The following is a 20,583-nucleotide window of genomic DNA, read 5'->3' on the forward strand; positions in this document are numbered from 1 at the left end:
ATTTCATTCTAATTCTAGACATATTCAATGAATTGAATAAGCTCTATCTAATCTTTCTCAAGTAGGCTTAAGATATGGGGTGAAATTCGGTGTTGCCATTTTGAAGATGGCAAAATGATAATATCTGCAACAAATTTCCCTTCAGGACTTGCAGGTTGAAGTTATAGAGACAAGTGTGACCTCAACGGTGTGAAGGGCGTGGTGTGTGTATTTAAATGGAGGGAATTTCGTTCAAATTCACATAATCTCTTCCGGACCTTGTCTACTCCTATAATGCACGGAATGCATACGGACATACAATGTACCGCATAATTCTATTCATAGTGTGAACATAACGTAAAAAAAGAATCGCCAGGACTACTTAGACACCATTCTTCAATGAATAGGCCATACCACCAAGGAGAAAGAAAAAGAAATTACGAGTTGTTTCGACATTTATTTTGACTCAGGCTAATACACCGCCTATTAAAGGCACATGCTGCAATATCAAAAATAAGCCACTTCGTAGTTCCGCTTTTGCGCATGAGCAGAAAAGGGGTCACATGCAGGTTCTCGAAATCAGAGATAAATAAATGTGATGAATTGAGATAAATATTTGGGATGTAACGGTTTTCATGTAATCATTACAAATAGCGCTTGCCAACACATCCACCTGCAGCAACAAAGTGCTCATTAAAACCCAGCATTTGGCAATAAAGATAAAAGGACTCTGTGTTCATGCATCCATTGCAAAACAGTATATAGATGGATGCTTCCCACTGGTCATCTGCTGATTTATGCAAGTTCATTCTTTGTTTGAACATGAATTCCATACATTGCTACATCGGGCAAGCCTATACATTGACGCTTTGAAAATGAGTGAAGTGCCTAACCTACTGAGAAAAAAAGAGAAGTTATTTTCCAAAATGTACACATGAGTTAATTACGAAATGGTCTTATTGTAGTTTGCATATAAATTTCTCATGAAATGCATAATAAGTGGTATTTCGCATAATTCATTGTGACTTTTCAAGTACGCTAAGATAAACGGGAATACAGATTCCCAACGTAAAAAGAATAATTATCTTGGTAAACATTAATTTTTGTATAATTTACATTCTCTCTATTGTACGCACCTTGTCGTTAAAAGGAATGGTAAAAGGCACTTTGTCATGAAAGGCGTCCACACACATAAACATTGCATACATGTGTCAATGCATTTCCTCCTAGAGGACTTAAAGTCAGACAATTTGTGGTTACATGCATCCAGGGGACAGTCACCAGTAATAGCTGGGAGTGTTCATCTACACTGTCGTTTCTTGACTATACCGTATGTGAAGCGCCGTCAAACCCTCGTCAGGGCGCGCGTCCGAACTGTGAATGAAACCGTTCATCTCATACACTTGCGTCTTGCCCGTCTGGCTGCCGTGATCATTCAAATGGTTGCTGTGATTACGGTTGCGCTGGGCGTACGGAGATGCGCTACCCTCGTGCCCGTACGCGCCCTTTCCACCGATTTCCCCGTTGGTGATGTTGTTGTTTTCTGCTGGATGCACTCCATTGGCGCGACGATGGTGGGGCTTGATGCTGATGTCATGTGGTAAGTCCGTCTGCATGATGATACGCGCGTCGATCTCAGACCCCATTCGATCGCGTCTGTAGCTCCGCCTCCTTCCATGCCCATCTTGGAGGGCGGAAACTTCGTCCCCGCGCAAATCCCTCCCCCTGTCTTCCACCCGCCCACCTCTCAGCCCGCCTTTCTCCATCCCATTGCTGCCGCTGCCCTTCTCGTTAGACGCGCTTCCGTTCGTCTGCGCCTCCTTCGCAGCCATTGCGGGGGTGATTTCGCGCGGAACCATGAGGGCGTGCATCTCAGCATCGTCTCTCGTATCCTCCTTCTCGCAGTCATTCTCGTCCTGGTTCACGTTCTCTCTCTGGCTGGGCCGGATGAGGAAGAGAATGCAGGCCGCCACGATCGGAGGAACGCCGGAACAGATGAAGGCGATGTCATAGGAGTTCATCACATCATAAATGATACCTAAAATATACAAACCAAGAAAAGAAGAACAGGGTTAGTTTCGATCATCGACGTTTATTTTCAGATTTACAACTGACCTTTACTTTTATGGTTTCTCTACACAAAGAAGAAAAGGAGCTAGAGAAAGGAGAAAAAAAACAGTATCACACCACTTTAATGTGTCATACAGGAGAAAAAGACGAAAGCATGAAAACAAAAGTCAACACTAAAAAGCGGAAGGGGGAAACGAGATTTACTATGTTGCAATTTATGGAAATGAATTGGTGAAAAAGTCTGATATCATATCTTCATTTGATGGGTACTATTATAAAACAAAACTGATAGGGTGGGATGGAATATGCGCTAGGCGATAGGGGGCGCTCACCTGCTATGGGAGGCCCGATCATCATGGGCATGGACATGAGGCCGAGAATGCAGCCGATGGCCTGGGACGCCCTCGCCGGCCCGACCAGGTTGAAGGCAATGGGGCCCATCATGGACACGAAGGCACCGTCAAAGATGCCCATGACGAGCACGAGTGCGCACAGGGCGATGAAGTTGCGCACCACGGGCATCAGAGTCGTGGACACGCCGATGATGAGGAAGGCGACCTGGAAAGATTGAATGACGGAAAGGCATAGCAGAACAATCCATTACAACAAAAATAAATGTTACTTTGTTGGTATTTATCTGTATATAGCTGTCTTGTTCATTGTTCTTTGAGTTTCATTCGGTAAGTTTCTTTATTGGGGGAGGGGTGAGTCATCAACGTTTTAATACTCAGGTAAGATTTATCAAAGACCCGGCGGCGTGGGGGATTCATGGGTGTTCCGATTGAATCGATTTTTATTTGCTGCTCACCGGGGGTACATTCGAAAACCACGACACAGAGCGCCCGTCAGTCAGGTGTCAGCGAAGATGTACATCGATGAGTACGCTCATCGGTGACTCTCGATTCCAGTTGAGATTTTTCGGCTGTGTGTGTACTTCCATAGAGATCAGTGGTAAAGCTGTACGTAATTCGTTATTGGGATTCTCGAATATAATATCCGAGCCAGGCCAGTCTTCTCACTCCATGGTATCCCCGGGTCTTTAAATTTCTCGTTTATATTACCCCTTTGAGTACAGGAGCCGAATATGGCATACATTCAGTAGATTGAAAAATCATCGCATTTTGCAGTCATGGGGTTAACAGTTGGTGAAAGTCTACCAGAAGTCTAGCTGTCATCTCAAAAATAATTTCTTTCTTCTAGTCCCTCTGGATGTGTCGACACTCATGACGTGATATCCATCAATCCACATTCAATATCCATCAATGTATGACTCATGCAAGCTTGCTCTATTGGTCTCTCTCTCTCTCTCCCTCCCCCTCTCTCTATCTATCTATCTTTCTGTCTCTCTCTAACTTTGATTTCATACTTTATTTCTTTCAATCTTTCTGTCTTCCTGGATTATCTTTCTTTAATCTTCCCAGCTAACTTGCGCTCTCTTAAAAATCTCTCTATGTATCCATATATGTCTCTTCATTTATCCATCGATCAATCTATCTAACTACCTACCGATCTACCTATCTCTATCTATCTATCTATCTATCTATCTATCTATCTATCTATCTATCTGTCTGTCTGTCTACCTCTGTATACTTGTCTGGCTGTCGATCTGTCTCTCTGCCTGCCTGTCTACCTGTCTGTCTGTCTATCTGTCTGTCGATCCGTCTGTCTGTCTGTCTGTCTGTCATTCATGATCCGCCTCTCACCCAGACCGACCTGCTTGATGTAGATAGGTCTGATCTTCTATCCATCTATCTGTCCATCTATCATTCTATCTATCTATCTATCTATCTCTATCTATCTATCTATCTATCTATCTATCTATCTATCTATCTCTATCTATCTATCTATCTATCTATCTATCTATCTCTATCTATCTATCTATCTATCTATATCTATCTATCTACCTATCTATCTATCTACCTATCTATCTATCTATCTATCTATCTATCTCTATCTATCTATCTATCTATCTATCTATCTATCTATCTATCTATCTATCTATCTGTAAAATATGTCTGACTGTCGATCTGAATGTCTGCTTGCCTATCTGTCTGTCTGTCTGTCTGTCTGTCTGTCTGTCTGTCTATCTGTCTTTGATGGTCATCCCCTCATCACAGACCTACCTGCTGGATGTAGATAGGGTTGATCTTCTACCTATCTACCTCCCTATCTGTAAAATATATGTCCGACTGTCGATCTGTCTCTCTGTCTGTATGTCTGTCTCTCTCTCTCTGTGTTTTTTTTTTTTCACGATTCTCCTCTCACCACAGACCTACCTGCTGGATGTAGATGGGGTTGATCTTCGGGTGGTCGCTGAGGACACCGGACACGAGTCTTCCCAAGCCCGACGTCGCCCCGAGACACATGATGAGGACTTCCGCTCGAGCGTTGGGCAGTGTGTCGTTGACGTGTTTCACCTGCAGGTAGCGGGAGCCAGTATACAATTTGAATATTGTCGCTCTGGAATCACTGTGGCATTGTGGTTGCATCGCTTTGGATTCTTAAAATCAAGATTCTTGATTCGAGACCGTACTTCAATCCCTGGACAGGATATTCTAACACACACCACATGTCCCACTTGACACAAGTGGATAGCAATGATACCTATGGCAACATGGCAACATTGCGATAATTGCGATAGATCAAATTGGCCATTGTAATTTTTTACCATTTTCATATCATAATCATCACTATCATTGTTATTATTTACAAACATTAACATTACCATTATCACCAGCTTTGTAGCTTGAGTAGCATTCGATCATTATATAAAATCAATGTCATATCAGTTGTAAGTGATTGTTCAACCGTCATTAGTCTACGCTTTTCCTGAATTCACATTCCTATTCTATATCCTGCAAAATATAAAGATGTTTTAATTAGAGTGATTTGAGGGTTTTTTATGTCTGTATCATTTTAGGTTTGGTATATCATACACATGTAACGCAACCTGTTTCTCACCAGATGGAAAAATGGCACAAAGTATCCAAACATCCCGAGTGGCACTCCAATGGCCCATATTCTGTAATTCCGTTCTTTCCAGATGCTGGTGTCAATCACGCCCGAACACGGGTTGGAACACTTCTTCGTCGTCGAGCTCCTTCTCCTCCTTAGCTTCCCGCAGCAGCCGCCGCTGCCGTCACGTAGGTCGGTCTCGGCGCCGTCCTCGCCCCTGGCAACCGGCGTGTAGTCCTCCTTCAGGTCCAGCCGCTGCACGGCCTCGGGGCGAGGCCGGTAGGTCAGACCGCCGAGCAGCATGACAAAGATAATGGAGCTCTGGAGCCAGAGGCAGGGTCCCAGCCCGTAGCGGTCCAGTACTTCACGCATGGCGATGGGAAGGACGATGGTGAAGATGGCACTACCGAAGGTGACGAGGCCGTTGGCTATGCCCAGCCTCTTCTGGAAATAGATACCGAGAATATAGAGGGATGGTTGGTAGGCGATGGCGAAACCCAGCCCCATGGCGAAACCGTACGTGACGTACATGTGTTCGATGCGCGTAGCGAACGAGCTGGCGAGGACGCCGGCCAGGGCCAAGGCGCCGCCGATGACGCCGGCGGGGCGGCAGCCTAGCTTGTCGGTGATGACGCTGGCGAACGGTGACATGAAGAAAGTGAGACCCGCGCAGACCGCTCCGATCCATGCTGCAAAGCAGAGAGAAGATATAATAGGAGAATTCCACGGTCAATTTGAAGTTATCAATTCATCATCGACAGCATTTTCTCTACGATAATACCTATCTAATTTGATCGATCAGTCAATATGACATAGCTTCAAGCTGTCAAGGGTTCAAGGAGACATCTTAAAGGGATGGTTGGTTGAGATCGGGGATTCAGATTTTCATCTTTTTGCGATATACTAGAAATTACTTATGAAATATTAGAGAGCATTCTAAGAGGAACTCAAAATTTATTTGATGAAAATTGGTTATGAAACGGCTGAGATATCCAAAGATAAAGAGGTCCCTATAAAAGGTGGGATCCACCTTTTATTACGAAAGCTTCGTTTTACTTTGTTTTTGGATATCTCAGCCATTTGTGAGTGAGAATCACGGTAACGTAGAAAGACTCCTCCGTCCCTCATGAACATCAGAGTATTCTTGGGTATTAATGTGTTAATGATTATCAATTGCATTGACTTCAATTTCCAGATGTCAAAAAGGGGAAAATAATCAGCATCAAAATAAGTACCACATGTTACCCCTCAGATAGATAACGCATGGACACACTTTTCGAGACTAATGTAAAAAAAAAAAAGACAAGTAAAAGATCAAATACACTGACAAAGAGAAAAATCAAATTGTTGCGAGTTGGAAAGCTATTAAACTATAATCACGGCTTGGTCAAGGTACATTGTAATCACCTCTTGCGTTGTTCAATCAACATGAACAAGAAAATGTCATTGAGCGAAAGTCCTACGGGCAGTTATCTCTATGAACACAAAGCAAAGTATTCAGGAAATTTGTTTTGCCGACCGTAACTACAAGGCTAGGCCAGCATTGGTCAAGGTTAAAGGAGACCTCCGGATGGTTTTCAGATTTTTACATTTGAACAATTATGAATTAGTTATACAGAGGACAAAGTTTCAGAATATTTGGTAATTGGGATGACGAATAAGAATATTTTCAAAATCTGGAACAAATTGCAATGAACAAGGATGATGACATGGCAGGGTCACCATAAGAATGCATGAGTTAGGGCTCAAGGAAGCAGAACAAAAGAAGAAGGCATGCATAGATTATGCACAGGTGAACTCGCAAGCAAGCGGTATTGTAATGGAATTGCACTGCTACATTTCTGAAATATATGAATCTCTTATGTCATCATCCTTGTTCAGTGTAATTTGTTTAAGGTTTTTGAAAGTATTGTTTCTCTGCTCAAGAACCACAATAAATTCCAGAAATCAATACATAGAATTGTCGATTTATGTACTACATGATGTGAAATTATGAAAATCGTCTGGAATGTCCTTTTAAGGCTTTCTCCCTCTGACATCACAGGTTGTATCTGACAGTGTATATTAGATGCTGATTGTATAAGCAGGCACTGTTCAACATTATCACGGCTCAGTTAATGCAAATAGTAATCATTTACTGACGGAACTATATAATGTATGTTTATGCATGTCAGATTTTATCAACGAGAAACAATGGTGTGTCGAATGTATTCAAGTTGTTTGCCTGAGGACTGCCCTAGACAGAATGTTATCCCACAAATGACATATAAACAGCTTCTTGTCCTTTTCTCTCCTATGTTGTTACCGCAAACCTCTCTTCCTCGGTTTCCTTTAACATCAGCGTCTTCTCTGCTCCTTAACCTAGTTGAATTGGCCTTACTTCTTGGAAGTGCATGTACGTGCATCATACTTCACCGGTTAGATGCACACATGGGGAATTAACTGACACGACGAGTAAAGGGCATGCGACACGCGAGTATTACAAGGCCAGGATATATACGCCACCAATTAATTCACGAGCAATTAGCGCAATCTGATCGACCGTCGTAAACAGGCAGATGACCTCTCCAAAGGAAATAGCGCCCTCTATGGCATCCGGGTTTCTTTGGGCAAAAACACCGACCCTAGCCTTCTAGTCAATGGACGTGCCAATTCAAATCCTGCAAACTCAAGTCCTGCAAAATGTACTTCAGACAAACTATGTTTTTTTAAGTTTCCCTCAATAATAATTCATTGAATTATTTTTTTGCCAGTTCAAGAACTAATTCTAATATGTCCTATGTTATGCATCTGTTAATATTTTGCTAAGTTATTTCTTTTGTCTAATCACTGCGTATGTTAATCAAAGAAAAGTAGGCCTACATCATATCAAGTCGATTCAAGATCCTTATCCACTTCATCAATACTGTGTGTCCGACCTCTTATTAAATGTTGATAAGGAGCACGAGTGGACGTGATATCTACAATCAATGGAAAGAGCAAAAGCGGGTATTCTGTTCGCTCGAGCCGTAACTTGTGCAGGGACATAGCTTGTAGACAGGTAAACAAATCATTGACCCTAGCTAGTCTAAGGCATCAGACGTTTATTATCATGTTGAACGGTAGTAGCCCATAGAGCAATAACTCCGCGGTCGCGTGTAGGGCATAGGAAGCTCAAAGGTTTCTATTAATTCTATCAACGCAGTTAGTAATTCAGTTTGTGACAAAAATACTTTTGTTTTCAAACATCACAACCGGGAACGGAGTATGGGTACAGAAAGCCCAGATAAAAGTGCAAGCCCTGAGGTTAGTATAAACCCCCCAGCAATGAACTGTCACGGGCAGTGGTATCAGTGCAAACCCTGAACGGGGTTATAAACTCTAAATTGATGAGATCGCAATAACTCCCATTCATCATTATTACAAAATTTTTTTTCTCTCTCTCTCTACCTAGGCACGTCGAATCACGGCCATGCATCAAGGACGCACTTGATGGCCTGAAAATTTATTATATTATTTTGTGTCCCTGTATTCGTATCTGCTTCACAAAGGCAATATAGCCCTGGCATATTCATCAGCAGATGTTTAGACATTGAATGTCTCTAATTCCTTAAAAAGAACATAGAATTGTCAATTTGTGTATTTCAGTTCGAGAACATTTAATACTGCCCAGAAATGCACCAGTGGCAGATAATTTTGATTGCATCCAATTTTGGCCATATTTGAATCATCCTGAAATGGTTTGATAACGACATCATGATATTTTCTGGATATATCTAAAGTGAGATTAATTTCGACTTGCTTCGAGAGCTTCCAAAATGATTTTCGACCTACAAAAGAAGGCAAACTAAGAGCAAAGGGTGCTAATTCAATGATGGTTTTAATATAGGCCTACCTGTTTCTCCGGGAGATCAGCGAGAGACGGAGGGAGAGAAAGGAGGGGGATTACAAACGAAAACATCTGGGGAACATTTCATGTAGCGTTTTGTCCGACAAATTTGTCGGACAAATTTGCTCTCAGCCAATCAGACGCAATGGCCCGAATTCACGAAGGTGGTACAATTATTGAAACCATGGTTTAAACCATGGACAATTTGTATAGAGCGCCAAGTGTCGCATGGCCTATTTCATTACGAAATAATCATTTCGTCGACGAAATGACTGATTTCGTAAAGAAATAGGCCATGCGACACTTGGCGCTCCATACAAATTTTCCATGGTTTAAACCATGGTTTCAATATTGTACCACCTTCGTGAATTCGGGCTAATGATTTCAGTAGCTTATGACAGTTTGTCAGAAAAAATACCGACAAAAAGGTTCATGAAATCCCCCCCCCCCCCGATAACAATACTTGTATCACAAAGTTAAAGTCAATATCTCATGCATGGTCGTTCACCTGGACATGCTATTGTCTTGTTTCCTCGGCTGTGTATAAATCTGACAGTGTTGGAATGATAATGCTCTTCAGAAATAGTACATGTCAGCTAATGGCGGAGTTTGACCTCATCGCAACGTCATAAAATCACACCAATAATAATGTCGTCATGATTCCCCGAGCATGCGCATTAGCCGAAGTAGGAAAGGCATTGTATCAAACCGCGCGAACACGACGCACCGACGAGTGTCATCGCATAATTTCCAGGTGTGAATGTCTAGATCCAAGATTGAATACTATGCTTATAGCGTAAGACATAATTTCTTATGCACACCCACACAACAGTCAAGCAGACGAATGTAAATATTTCACCATAATTACTTCATCAAGTTGTGGGGGAATTGAACTTTCTCGATGTATTCAAATATCTTACAATGTTGTGCGAAATGCAGTGAAACAACGTTCATAATAAAGCCATCATTGCTTTTGATGACTTTGTGCACGTACGCGTCTGTCAGTATGCATAACGGAAGCAAAGAAAATTCTTTGCTAAGTCATTGTGTCTCATTTGCCTGTTATTATTCTGTATACGTATCTATGCATTACAATAGTGTAAGTACTTGAACCGATGCTGTTGATAATTGCCTACTTCACCAGTTGTGATCTTGCCGACTCATTCTAGTTTGGGGTGTATTATCTCGTAAGACCAGAGGTGGAGCATCAAGACACTCTGCAAATAATATATAGGCAGATCTATTGTTGCTGTACAAAGGAGTACATTTTGGCTTGCAAATGCGAGAGTGTAATTCGAGTTTGGTCACGAGTGCTTATTTACCTATTTGCCAAACATACTACATACAGCAGTGATTCGGATTACAACAACAACAGCATAAAATAAGGAAAAATATGTAAAGTTCTACTCGTGAGTAATAGAATGAGGCCGACATCTCAAATGCATTGAAACTGAACACTGTGCTCTCTGGCTTGAGACCTTCAAAAAAAAAAAAGGAACGAAAATAGAAAGAAATACGCCTCTTTACCTTGGCGTATCGCAATCTTGAAAGAATGACACTATAAACAACAAAAGTAATACAAGGGGATTGTCCTCCTCACAAAAGACCAAAGTTGATAGCGAATGAATAATGTTTCAAAGATATATACTCTGGGAAAAGAACCTTGATTGTAGAGTTTCCTTCATTTCATTTCATTTTATTTTCCATTTCCAACAACAACAACGACAAATAATATGTATAATCATAAGCATGATAAGATTATCTGAATACAGGTTGTTTCAAATAATTATATCTGTATGTATATCTATAGTCTAACAATTATGTGATAAAGGTTGCAAAATCTAAACTAGGTCGTGAGGAATTCACTTACGTTGCATTAAACAGCAGCAGCATCAAAGGTTATGAAATATGCAAGAATTATGTACGAGGATTGAGAAAATGTATTTTCAACCTAAATACGTCCATGGACATATATACACATTTCAACGACATCTTTCACATAACAAACACTCACGGCTTGGTTGGTCTACATGTTTTGTGTTTGAATTTTGTTGTGTGTTTAATCTAATCAACGACTACTGATTATTCAAAGATAAAGGTATTTATTCTATTTGGCGGAAATATGAGCAAAGAAAATGAGCAAAGAAAAATTTTCCACTAATAAATCATATTCATTTCTGGTCAATTTTCTTCTGTTTGCATTTATTTTGTTACCAAGTAGTACATCATCACAATGTATTTGATCTCTTTAATTGCTGTACTGAGCTACTTTTTCATATGTTTTGTCCATTCAACTCATATAAGCTAATTGAGCTATACTTTCTGCCTAAGGAGTACGAAGACTTCGCGGAGGACAGATTCTTTCTTTAAGATTCCGAGATGAAAACTCTGCAGGCAATGGGGATGGGGTAGAAAAGTGATCATTTCCGACCAGGAAGTAAATCTGTTCCTGCAACCATGGCAACAATCATGTGATGAAATCTTTTGGTATTATGTTTCCTTCCTTTCATAAATTACTTGAGACGTGTCAACGTGTATTGGCACATGCTAATGATGGGTGTGCAGTTTCAGTTTGAGAAACACCATTCACGGACTGAAATATGATTACAAACTTAGGTATGAAATCTATCTTGTTGATGATTTCTATTACCATGGTAACCAGTAAAGTCGTCCAAGTTACTTCTCTAAGGATTTGGATGTGTTACGTTTTGACAAAGCAGTCCGACTTTGACACAATTAGGCCTATTATGACGACCGATAAACGGAATTACTGCGTGATGTTTTAACAGGAAGGGCGCGGTACCGATTGTAAGATTATAATGACAGGTTAAAAAAAATGGGGGTTCTGGGATCAGTCACCACCACCATGTAGGTCATAATCCGTATCTTGGGCGCCAACGCTTACAACGGTGTGATGCGATATAATCGAAGCAATTGTAGCGCTCACACTATTAATCTTCTTGACTTCATACAGCAAGACAGCATGCAAATAAACAAAGTCAACAAAGTATTCCACAAGCAAATGGCTACGTCATGCAAGTGAATATGAAGCTGACGTAGAGATCAGAGACCGTGTATGTAGGTAACTTTTGATGTTATTCATACAAGCATGTCTTATACGGCGTTCACATAGACATTCTTTAGTTTGTATAGTGTATATTCGATGATTTTGTGTAGCGGCCCTCTTCCGAGAGACTGTGGAGAGAACACGCCCACCATTTATAGAGGGCGCGCTCACCCCTAATGTATTTTTCTGTCATGCGGGCGGGCGACAAGATTACTACAGTAACTGGGTCAACTGACACTGAATGATGTCGTACGAGCCACAATAGGTCATATCCCATTATTCACAGCTGATACTCATAGGGAAAAAAAAAACACACACACAAACAAACATAAAAATCGTAGAAATTCAAAACCAGATGACAAAATGGACTGCGTGGCTTGATTTCAGCACGTATAAACGTAGATTCGCATTGTGTGTCAAAATCCCGGTGGCTATTGAATGTCGAGAGGTGCAACGGGCATTGAGAGATATAATTTGCATACAATCATCTAACGAGGCTCGGCTCACTGACTCTGGAACAAACATGAAGCAGTCGTTGAACGCAGACCCTTTTTCCGCAGCTGCTCGTTTGCGTCGAACAGGGATTCCACGAACACGAGAGGCGGAGTCATCTCTCGCCATCTCTCTGGGCTATCATAGAGAAGGAAGAGCGTACGTGTCCACTGGTCGTGCAGATCGAGTTTTTTGCACGTAGTTGGTACATTGTCCTCCTTTATAGCATAGACAATGAGTGAACAAAATCCGAGCAAAATGATTACCTGCTCTAACGTTTCCCCCATGCCACTTCATCAAGCACTGCCTAAATTTCTCATACTATCGGTTGTGTCCGCCGGCTTGAGCCGACAGATTAAACAAAAAAAAATGATAATAATTTTCCATGATCACACAATAATTCACATAGGCGAAAGCACAGGGACTCTGCACCAGCATGTCACCTCTGACCCAACCCCGTACCCAAGTTCTCATAATCTTCTTCATGTGATCAGAGAAGTGATCACCTCGCCCTGATGCGATGAACACTCGTCATTTCATTCTGCAATAAAGAGTCGTCATCAGGATATCATATCTCAGAAGTTAAGGATATGGGGGGGGGGGGGGGAGGGATGGGTCTAAGTTTCATTGAACAGCCAGTAATCAATTTAATTAAGTAACATGTTTGCTATATCCTATCCAAGCTAAAGATTCACTGCAAAACTTGAAACAACAACTGACCACCATGGTCGTCCTCGAGGCATATAATTATAAAACCTGCTACTCAAGATTATTCTGAATGAAAGTCAATATAGAAATATGGACGTGGATAGTAAAGTTATTCATCAAACCGCAGACCGTCGACATAACGATGCAGCACAGCGACAAATCCTTAATTGCCCTATGATATATTACGTAACACATAATGGCAGACGAGTTACCAATATACAAGACATTTCTGCACATTCAAAAAGCGATACACTGAGCAAATATTATGCATTGAGTTTCCATTTCTGCAATTTAACTTAAACCTGTTTAAAGGCTTTCAAGGCTATCCTTCAGTTTGTAATATATTGAGAAGACAAACAACGAAGAATTACAATAAACCAACAAAACAAGACAAGAAACCCGCAGAAAGTATGGCGTTAGCACAGAGCATGACGGTAAGATGTGCACGTATCTCATTGGCGTGCTGCGGTGGAAAGTTACCTGCTCTTCTCAAATCATTTCATTCGTTGGTTTCTGCAATCTCCTAAGAGCAAAATATGCACGTTCCTGTCGGATACTCCGATGCACACAGAAGCAAAAATAGATAATTATGCCTTGTAACGACATCTGGCACATTTCCTGTCTCTCACATTTCAACTGTAATAAAAAAAAATGAAATCTTTTTTTGTTTTCTTTTTGAAAGCATGAATCGCAAGAACCAATGAGACCATACTCAGACAACTCATGAAAGACTCGTCTTGTTGGGTTTCTATTACCATCCAGTGGTGGCATGCAGAGAACATAAGCAGCCATGACCATGATGACGTACTTGTTACTGATTCCATCGAGATCCATGGGGGAAAAATCTCTATAATGTTATTACAGCTAGATTCCCGACGTTATTGCCAGTAAATCTACCCATTTATAAACTGCTCGAGATTAGTATCATTGTCACTCCATAGGTGATATCCGCTACGTTTAATTCACTTCCATATTCACCTGTTAAGTTTAACGGAAGAAGAAGAAGAAGAAAAGATAACTTTTCTCATTCACATTGTAAAAATCCCAGAAGTTACATGCAAGAATGGACAACTTCACGGCCAGACATAATCAAAGTGCATAAAAGCACTTGCCATAAGAATTTAAACCATGAACTGTATATCTGGTGATGTTTCGATCTAGAAAAGGGTAGTTTTGTAAAATCACTTGATTCAATCATTTATTTTAGGGTATTAATGTATGCATGTATGCATGTATGTATGTATGCATGTATGTATGTATGTATGAATATATATATGGTATATGTATCTATGCATCTCAAATATTCCAATATTCACTCGTTTTCTATTTTATCTCTCCTTATTTACTTAATGCTTATCAGGAAAGATTTATCTTACTTACTTAAACTCTTTCCTGTTCTCAATCAATCACTGCTTTATTTCAACTCTTCCTCTTCATTCATTTCACTTTTTAATCCAATGATCTATTTGACATAACGTCCGGTTGCAGAAAAAGGATCAAGCCTTCATAAGGCTTTTTTTTTCTCTCTCTCTCTCTCTCTCTCTCTCTCTCTCTCTCTCTCTCTCTCTCTCTAGACGTGAGCTTAAAATACAACGATTAAGTTCTTTGTCCTTCTCATGAAAACGTGAAAATGATAAAACGTTTTTTCTCACGGCGCATATCGATTATCAGCGATCGCTAAAAGCTCAATCACTTCAGCCTTTTGTCTTTATACGATGAGCTAAAGCAAAAACAAAACATAGAAACAGTAAACAAAATGAGACAAAGCAAGACAAATCCAAAAGGTCAAAAGAAAACAAGGAGAACAAAACAAAAACAAGAGAAAGCAAAACAGAAACTGTGCATTTCCGAATGTGACTGAAAAGTGCAGTGACATCGATCCTAAATAGTAGTGCATCGGGGTTTACGAGTAGACATCGACATCTCGACAACAACGAAAATAGTTCCAAACTTAATACATGCTTTCAAACAATTATTATGAAATGAAAATGTCATTGTACACTTATAAAATGCTAACTGTGAACACCTAAGCACTTCGGATAAGTTAATTATTTCTCCTTGGTCAGGCAAGGAATATTTTTCTTTTTGGGTTAGTAAAAAAAAAAAACAAACCAAAGAAACAAAAACATTCAAACAATAATTCATCATGACCATACCCGAGCACTGATTTCTTTTAGTCCATATATAAAAAGGACTGTAAAGTACTACTTTGCTGAAATGCTTGATGCCTTCGTCGCTACTGACAGGGAAATATTTACAACCTACAATAGTCGCACGGGCGCCTTCATGAAGTGGGCGGTTGCTAGCATACATGTGGCCTCCAAAAATTACTCCTCCTTACAAAAATATGTGTATAAATAGGTAGGCCTACTCTGTGTACAGGTATAACAGGAAATGTCCCACAGGGAATGGGGTGAGCGCTGGTTCGATTCGAGTGCAGAACTTGAACAAACGATAAAGAACAACTTATTCCCAATGTGTACGGTAAAACAATACACACGCACACACACACACACACACACACTCACGCACACCAGGTTTTCATCTACTATTCTTTAATTAGAAACCACTTGTATGTAATATCAAAGAGCATGCAATTCTAAGAGGAATTTAAAGTTTATTTGATGAAAATCGGTTCGGAAATGGCTGAGATATACAAAAGCAAAGTAAATCAAAGAGGTCCTAATAATAGGTTGGACCCACCTGTTATTAGAATCACTTTGTTTTACTTATATCTCAGCCATTTCTCACCAGACTTTCATCAAATAAAACGTTTGAATCATCTAAGAATCGTATTCTCTTTAATATTTCATATACTAGTACGTGGTTTCTATTATCAAACACGCACAAAAAAATTTAAAACCTGAATCCCCATCTCAACGAAAAATATACCATCCCTTTAAGTAGTATATACCTACCATCATGTAGGCCTACGTGGGTTTAAACGCAGAAAGATATTACTACGCGTCTTCTGAATTGCAATGTTTCATAACCAGCAATAAAATTACTGAACATCAGAATGGAAGTGTTTGACCATATAATGGAGCATGTGAATTACGAGATCATTGTATACAGCTACTGTGTAGATCTACGTGTTGGTCTCCTCCTCGTACTTGATCAATACTAGTGCATCCTTGTTGATAAGGGCTACGCTCAGCTGCTCTTTACCATACTCATTAATCATCTATTCAACGCATATATAGCATTCATTGCAATGCTATGTATCGACCCCAGCGGCGCTCTTGTTCATTCAAAGTGACAACAAACAGTGACAAAGTGCCCTCGAGATGAAAGGTGAGGAGAAACCTTTAATACACCAAGCTCAAAGTTGAACCTATGCACTGAGTACAAAGGGACAAGGACAATGAAGGTTTCTATGAATGCAGGCAAAATTTATTAATATTCTGAAATAGGGCTATTTAGAACGATAACTATGTCTTCGCGAAACAGGGACATCGGTTGTAAGCATGCATGCGCATTATAGATGAGATGATGCAGTCATATCGCCCGTATCATCAGTCTCTTTGCAAATTTACACAAGATGGATTTAAAGATGGAAAATAAGAATCTTTGACTGGAAATCATCAGTTTGTAATTAGTTTGTAACGAGGCAATTCTTACTGGACTAGAGGGTGGCAACGCAAAATCATCATCATTACCCCTTCATCTTATTTGCAAAGGTTGTCTAGGTGGTTATAATAGATATCAGTGTTTGGTAAAAATGTGTGACATTATGAACTTCAAAAAAAAAAAAAACCTCCTCTTCTACCCCGATTCTGTGTTCTGTTCATATGACCATATTTTTCAATTATTTGTTCAAAACAATTCTATTCATATAAAGTTTGGCGCAGTAGTTGTTTACCGTCTATCTATATACCTGCCAATGATTTGTAAATGTAAAAAGCGGCGTCACGTGCAGCCTTGATAGGTCAATGACCCCCGTACAGTCTCTTTATCTATTTCATTTACCAGTATTACGTCTACGCCTATCTACCTATAGGTTATCTGTATGTTTTAAGTTAGATTTTAAATACTTTCGGTATAAAACGTCTGGCATAAGTTTGCCTTCGCATAGCACATGCGAGGTTAATTTTGTTGTGATGTGTTACATTTTGAATGACGCACAAGAATGAAATGAAACCACATGGAATGGAACGGAATGGAAAGTTTATAACAAAGTATGTACCCTTATTTAAAAAAAAAAAATAGATGAAAATATCCGTCAACACAGACAAGTGAAAATCAACAAGGAGCGACATTTCGCCTCAGGGGACAGCCAATGAACAAAAAAGGGAAGTTTGAAAGCAAAATGGTAAAGGTAGTCATCAGCCTTCGAGCTCTCGGTTTGGATCAGCTTATTGACATGAGGATGCGCAAAGTCTATCCGTATTTTCACTCTAAGAGCGTGAGTCGTTTTGCTATAGTGTGACAAACACGTGAAACCGTTTCTTCCTCGCGACCTTCACTGAAAAATGTCAGTCGTGTCCGTCAGAATAATGAGTAGACTGTTGGATGACGGGACGGTTAGTGCTATATACAATGTAGTTCGAAGAAATTATCTAAGCGCTATCATAATCGGCTTAGCTGTCATATTCTGGAGATTATAAGTTTGTTTTCAAAATGTTTTGCTTTGTTTCACTTTAAGAAGACCTTTAAACATGACTTTACGTACGTACTTTTGTTGACAAGGTTTATACAGGGAGGTGTGAGGACACCTCCCTGGTTTATAGCTATCGCAAAACCGGGCTTCGCGCACCTAGAAATGATTATTGGTCACGTGACCCTAACCTTCCTTTCACCTTCCTTGTGAACATTAATTCTTTGGCCCACCATAGCAATCACCAGGACCTGTCGCGGCTTCCGAGCAGGGCCCGTCGCGGCGGCGAGGACACCTGTCCATGTACGCACGTCCTTGATACCATTGTCATGGATTTAATCTCGCGTTATCTGTTTTTCCGCCGCCACGTTGAATCCAACGTGCACACAGCGCGATAAACGTGATGTTGCGGACAAGGTCGTTGCACTTTCGAAGAGGGGACAACACCCCAGCCTTGCCCACCATTGTGACGAGCCCACTTTTTCACCGGTTCCAACTCATGCCAAGAACTTCCCCATCCTATATATGGAAATGGGGCAAACCGAAAGAGCAGATTTACACGCAGTCGGCCGAAAGCATGGCATCGCAATCATGATCTATGATGATTGCCCTTTTTAGCTCTGTAAAGATCGTTAACTGAGTAATAATTATGTCTCAGTGATCGATGTTTGAAGGCTACACTAAGCTGGCCCTTTTTTTTCGGGGGGGGGGGGGGTACGTCTTGAAAGGTCGAACTTCATCAAACGACAATCAATCCTTGTGATAACAAAACATTGTGATCACATAATGAATGTTGGTGTCTGACCCTGGGCAGAGTGCGTGCAAAACTAGGTGATAGCAAACAAAGGCGTGCGTTTGGTTTTTGTTGGGGTTTTTTTTTCTACTTGAAATATTGGCCCATGAGGGCAATATACTATGCTAATGGGTTGTACACATTTGTTCATTAATATCATTTCCCAGTTCTATCTTTCGCAATTTGTGTTATTTTATTTAGCTTTACAAATCATAACCTATTTGAAGCACATCACTTGCTAAGGGTTCATAGACATACCTTTACAAGCTGTAAAAAAATAGCATGATACATCTCATTATCTTAGAACTGCGTGCTTATCACCTCTTTCGTCTTGTACCCTTTACATTTCAGGCTCTTCGGTTGCCACCTCTGTGCTCTTACAATCCATTCTCCTAACACACAGGGAGGTGGGATATAGAGGTCTTTCTACCAACTCCGTGATTAGACAGTGGCGGATCCAGATGGGGCGCAACCGGGGCACACCCCCCCCCCATCTTTTATTTTTTCGTTTAAAAAAAAGAAATAAAAAGAAAAAAATGAAATGAGACCCGGAAGTGGCACCAGAAATATTAGTTGCCCCCTCCCCCCCCCCCCTTAACAGAATTCCTGGATCCGCCCCTGTTATATGTATACCAGGATGAACGGGAGGCTACCAGGGGGTGGGATATACTGGTCTCTCTTTCTCCTCCAGTGACCCTACCAAGGGGAGGGAGAGAAGTCTCTCGTCACCCACCTCCGAGATCATTATCATCAGGGAGGACAAGTACAATGTAGGCCTATATGAAATGAAGATCTCTGTGGAATGATTATCCCCAAAGTTCAGGTCATGCAGGCTGAGGCGATTTAAGCCTCTATGCATACACCCCGTTATCATATCATTGTCTCATTCATAGGGCGTTTTGTCTGCGCGTGAACCTATTGAAATATTTTACAGAGCACGGCGATCTTATAACTCACACCATTCTCCGCAGCATTGTTGAGGTGACGATAGTCAGTTGATACACCCATTACTTATGTCTTAGGGCTTTAGGAAGAGATACGTTATATTCTCCTATCTCTTTTTCTTTTCCCTCCAACCCTTTCACGTTTTTCTCACATCTAATTTCTGCATTTCGTTGGGGAAAACCAGGTTTGCTGCATGGGCAACCTGATGGGGATGAAATCGTATCTGATACGATACTGTGCGCTGGGAAAGACACAGCTTTTTACAGCACCTAACAGTAATGATTACTGTTTCCGTGATGATGTTACCACACATGGCAAAACGAATCATGCACACACACACACACACACACACACACACACACACACACACACACACACACACACACACACACACACACACACACACACACAAACGTGTAACTTGAGCAATTTGTGTGGAGTGCGATTATTTTTATTGTCTGTGATATTTATGTCTCTCCCCCCCCCCATTAAAGATTATCAAAGTTAGTTAAGGAGTAAAGTCGAAAAAATAGAATAGTAAATGTGTCATTAAACTGAACAAATTAATATAAGACGAGGAATGATCGCGAAACATAGTCAAACCACATCTCGTCATAGCTTATTTAAGGCTTTGTGCAAATAGTTATATCTAATGGTTTCTTTCTCTTATTTGTTTTTTTCCCAAAAGCGGGCTGCTACTATACCACCTCCATCAAATATTCCTATTTGTTATACAATGCTTTCACTCGGGATAACTCGACGTAACTGAAATCATCACAAAATGAAAAAGCTAGGGGTCAGTTGCCTGCAAGCAAAAGAGAAAACTTTTGAGGCCATGACCTTCCGCCTTATGTAATTTGCATAATTATCCAAAGGAACTGTAGCATTGTTCTGCGCATATAGAATTACATAACTTCCTATTTGGGTGTGTATGTGTGTGTGTGTGTGTGTGTGTGTGTGTGTGTGTGTGTGTGTGTGTGTGTTTGTGTCTGCTTTTAAAGGAAATGTGAGCTATAAGCACATCTGTATTCTTAAAAGTTTACTGATATCTTCTATGCTAATATTTCTGCAGTAACTAGACCAAAATAGAGTATCTAGGGTAAATTCCC

General features: G+C 40.6%; 1 protein-coding gene across 1 annotated transcript in view; it reads right to left on the bottom strand.

Moving 5' to 3' along the window:
- Positions 1–761: 761 nt before the first annotated feature.
- Positions 762–20,583, bottom strand: part of LOC139734332 (monocarboxylate transporter 10-like) — a 32,103-nt gene continuing 12,281 nt past the window's right edge. The window contains exons 2-5 of the mRNA XM_071645125.1: positions 5,011–5,693; positions 4,326–4,466; positions 2,382–2,607; positions 762–2,017 (exon numbers count right to left, since the gene is read on the bottom strand). Of these exons, the coding sequence (XP_071501226.1) occupies positions 1,284–2,017; positions 2,382–2,607; positions 4,326–4,466; positions 5,011–5,693 (1,784 nt within the window). The 3' untranslated portion in view covers positions 762–1,283. The remainder of the gene's footprint in view (positions 2,018–2,381; positions 2,608–4,325; positions 4,467–5,010; positions 5,694–20,583) is intronic.

This window comes from Diadema antillarum, unplaced genomic scaffold (genome assembly GCF_040938485.1).
Source record: "Diadema antillarum isolate AM-2024a unplaced genomic scaffold, OU_Dant_1.0 seq00000523_RagTag, whole genome shotgun sequence".
In the NCBI taxonomy this organism is placed as follows: domain Eukaryota; kingdom Metazoa; phylum Echinodermata; class Echinoidea; order Diadematoida; family Diadematidae; genus Diadema; species Diadema antillarum.